The sequence below is a fragment of the Kryptolebias marmoratus genome, linkage group LG5 (assembly GCF_001649575.2).
Source record: "Kryptolebias marmoratus isolate JLee-2015 linkage group LG5, ASM164957v2, whole genome shotgun sequence".
Classification (NCBI taxonomy): Eukaryota; Metazoa; Chordata; class Actinopteri; order Cyprinodontiformes; family Rivulidae; genus Kryptolebias; species Kryptolebias marmoratus.
The window spans coordinates 1,630,019-1,632,724 of NC_051434.1; the positions used below are offsets into that span (position 1 = coordinate 1,630,019).

At 38.8% G+C, this 2,706-nt stretch overlaps 1 protein-coding gene across 1 annotated transcript in view; it reads left to right on the forward strand.

Moving 5' to 3' along the window:
• The first annotated feature begins 816 nt into the window (after positions 1 to 816).
• Positions 817 to 2,706, forward strand: part of ndufs5 (NADH:ubiquinone oxidoreductase subunit S5) — a 3,729-nt gene continuing 1,839 nt past the window's right edge. Inside the window, exons 1-2 of the mRNA XM_017436334.3 lie at positions 817 to 947; positions 1,813 to 2,032. Of these exons, the coding sequence (XP_017291823.1) occupies positions 1,817 to 2,032 (216 nt within the window). The 5' untranslated portion in view covers positions 817 to 947; positions 1,813 to 1,816. The remainder of the gene's footprint in view (positions 948 to 1,812; positions 2,033 to 2,706) is intronic.

Here is a 2,706-nt window from a genome sequence, read left to right on the forward strand (position 1 = left end):
GAAAACACATGAATGTACCGCAGACGGGACCCGGGACGAGTGTTAGGAGCACAGGCGGGTCTGGCTTTTATTGGAAAAGGTTTATAAATGGCAATATTTAAGTGTTATAATTATAATAATACGGCTTGTGTTTTTCCTGTCACTGTTGAAGCCCCGACCCGGTGAGGGCTCGTTCGTGCAGGACTGTGAGACTTGACTCGTGGAGCTTTTGAAGAAAAATTAATAAACACAATCTGATGTTGCACCAAATCTGTGGTTTGTTGTCAGTCGTGTCTGCAGGTCAGCTGAAGGCGTGAAGTTAAATACATCACACTCCCACAAACATTTAAACTCTGTTTTAGTTTCAGTTTCTGACTTTTTAAACAGAAAAATTGATAACAAACCTTAATTTACAATAATATAAAAACAAGGGATGACTCAGTACTAAGATGGTGTTACATTAAAATCAGCAGATGTAATCATAATTCCACACAGAAAAAATTATTAACTTTTTAATCAGTTGGTTTGTTTTTTTTATTCTATTTCTACAACAACATGATTGAGAGTTTAACCTATCTGGGTTTATCATCCATTAAAAGGTAAAAAGGATACAAAAAAGTGTGGCTTCAGATATTTTCATTTGATTCATAGAAAGAAATCCTTGTTTCATTACAATTTTTATGGTTTATAGTTATTTTTAACATTGTGACTTTGCAGGTTTTCTGCAGAAAGCAACAAGAAGAGCATACGGTGGCATTAAGTTGTGAAAGATAAAGATTTTTGTAAAGAAAACCTATTTTTTCCTGTCTTGTCGCCTGTTATAGGCTCCAGTGCCGCCAGGGGGCGCCGTTGCAGCTTTAAGCTGTTTAACCAGCACCGGAAGTTGATGCTTTACGGCAGTGTTTTCTGTCGTAAAGAGCGGCGCTCAATAAAGGTTAAAGCGACTCGAAGGAATATTATAAAACCAGGTAAATATTGACGTTTTAAAGCCTTGCATTTTTACAAAAAGGGATCTTAAACGCTCCACAGTTTAAATGTCTGGGTTTACTGACGTCATTTGTTTAAATAAAATCTAATGAGAGCGGCCTGAGGTTAGCGTTAGCATTAGCTGACTGTCATTGAATCCGATTAAAAAAATAAAAAATCAGTGATAAATGACTGTTTGACAAATCACAAACTGTATTTTAAAGCATCTCCGTGTAGCATAATCTATATTCTAGTCGTGTTTTGACCACTTTAAATGTGAATTCGGAGCTAGAGTTGATTTGAGGTGGAAAAAAACAGACTTCTGCTGCATTTTTACAACTAAAATCAAGATTTTTGTTTAGTTTTTTTAATCTAAGAACAATAAAGTCCAGGTCTGATCAGTTTGCATGGTTCTAAGATGGACTACATCAAATAAAACCTGAAATAATTTATTTTCTCAGTTAATCTTTCAAAACCTAAAGTCATCTTTGTGTACTTTTTACCTGAGCAGCATCAGTTTACAGGACTAAATCATATTAAAGCTGCGTTAAAAACACAATATTTAATCAGTAACATTTGCAGCATTTGTTTGGTGTGGAGTTAAATGTAGGGTTTTTTGAGTTATTTATGCTAGCTAATGCACTGTAGTGTGTGGTAATAATGACATGTTTTGGTATCATGATATCTCCTGTAACTTAGTTGACTGTCGATGCACCAAACCTGACTAATAGCTTCCAAGTTGAAGCTTTAAATTCTGCAGTTTTCATCATGGAGAGAAGCCTGAAGAGTCCCAAACGGCTCAGCTGATCGTTGTCTTAAACTCTTTTCCTGCGTGAGGTGTTCATTTATTTGTCATCTCTTCCCCAGCATCATGCCGTTTCTGGACCTGTGGTCGCGGTTGGGCATCAACGTGGACCAGTGGCTCATACTGCAGAGCAGCGACCAGGCCTACAAGCACGCGGCGCGCTGCCACGCCTTCGAGAAAGAGTGGGTCGAGTGTTCCCACGGCATCGGGCAGACCCGAGCCAAGAAGGAGTGCCAGATGGAGCTGGAGGATTTCTACGAGTGCATGCATCGGACGAAGACGGTGAGGGAAATGAGGTTTCTGTCAGTGCAGGTCGCAGCTTCTGGTTAGAAGACCTTTGAATAAGAAGAATCAGTTTGTCCTAAATGCATCAAATTAATAATCTGATGTCCATGATCGCACTTTGACCTCTGTGTTTCTGAGTCTTCTTTCATCTTATTAGGAAAATAACAAAAGAATGAAGTAAATGTCTAAAAGTGTCAACAGAAACAATAATCTTACTTTACTGAGCGTACTTTAACTTGATCTGATGTTTGGTGTGGTCTTTATGTGGAAAAATATAAACACGTTTAACTTCCTGTGTGTTTGATGACATCACAGCCGAGGCTGAAGTCGTCCTGTCTGACCGGGAGCATCAGCAGAAAGTTCCCGCCGACATTCAGACGCCGCCTTTTAGACCCGTCTGAGTCGCTGAGCAAAAAATTATGATTTAATGTGTGTCAGACGTTACTTCTGACCAGGGGTGGAAATTAAAAATTTTGTTCACCAGCCATAGTGGCTGGTGGACAAAATTTTTTACCAGCCACTCAAATATTTTACCAGCCACTATTTTTTGTTGTGACAAAAAGTTATTTCATATGATGATGATGATCGACGCGGGTGGAAGCAGTTGTGGTGCCCTACAAGCTGACTTATTGAAAAACAGAAAATAAAATAGCTTCTCATCACAACACCTA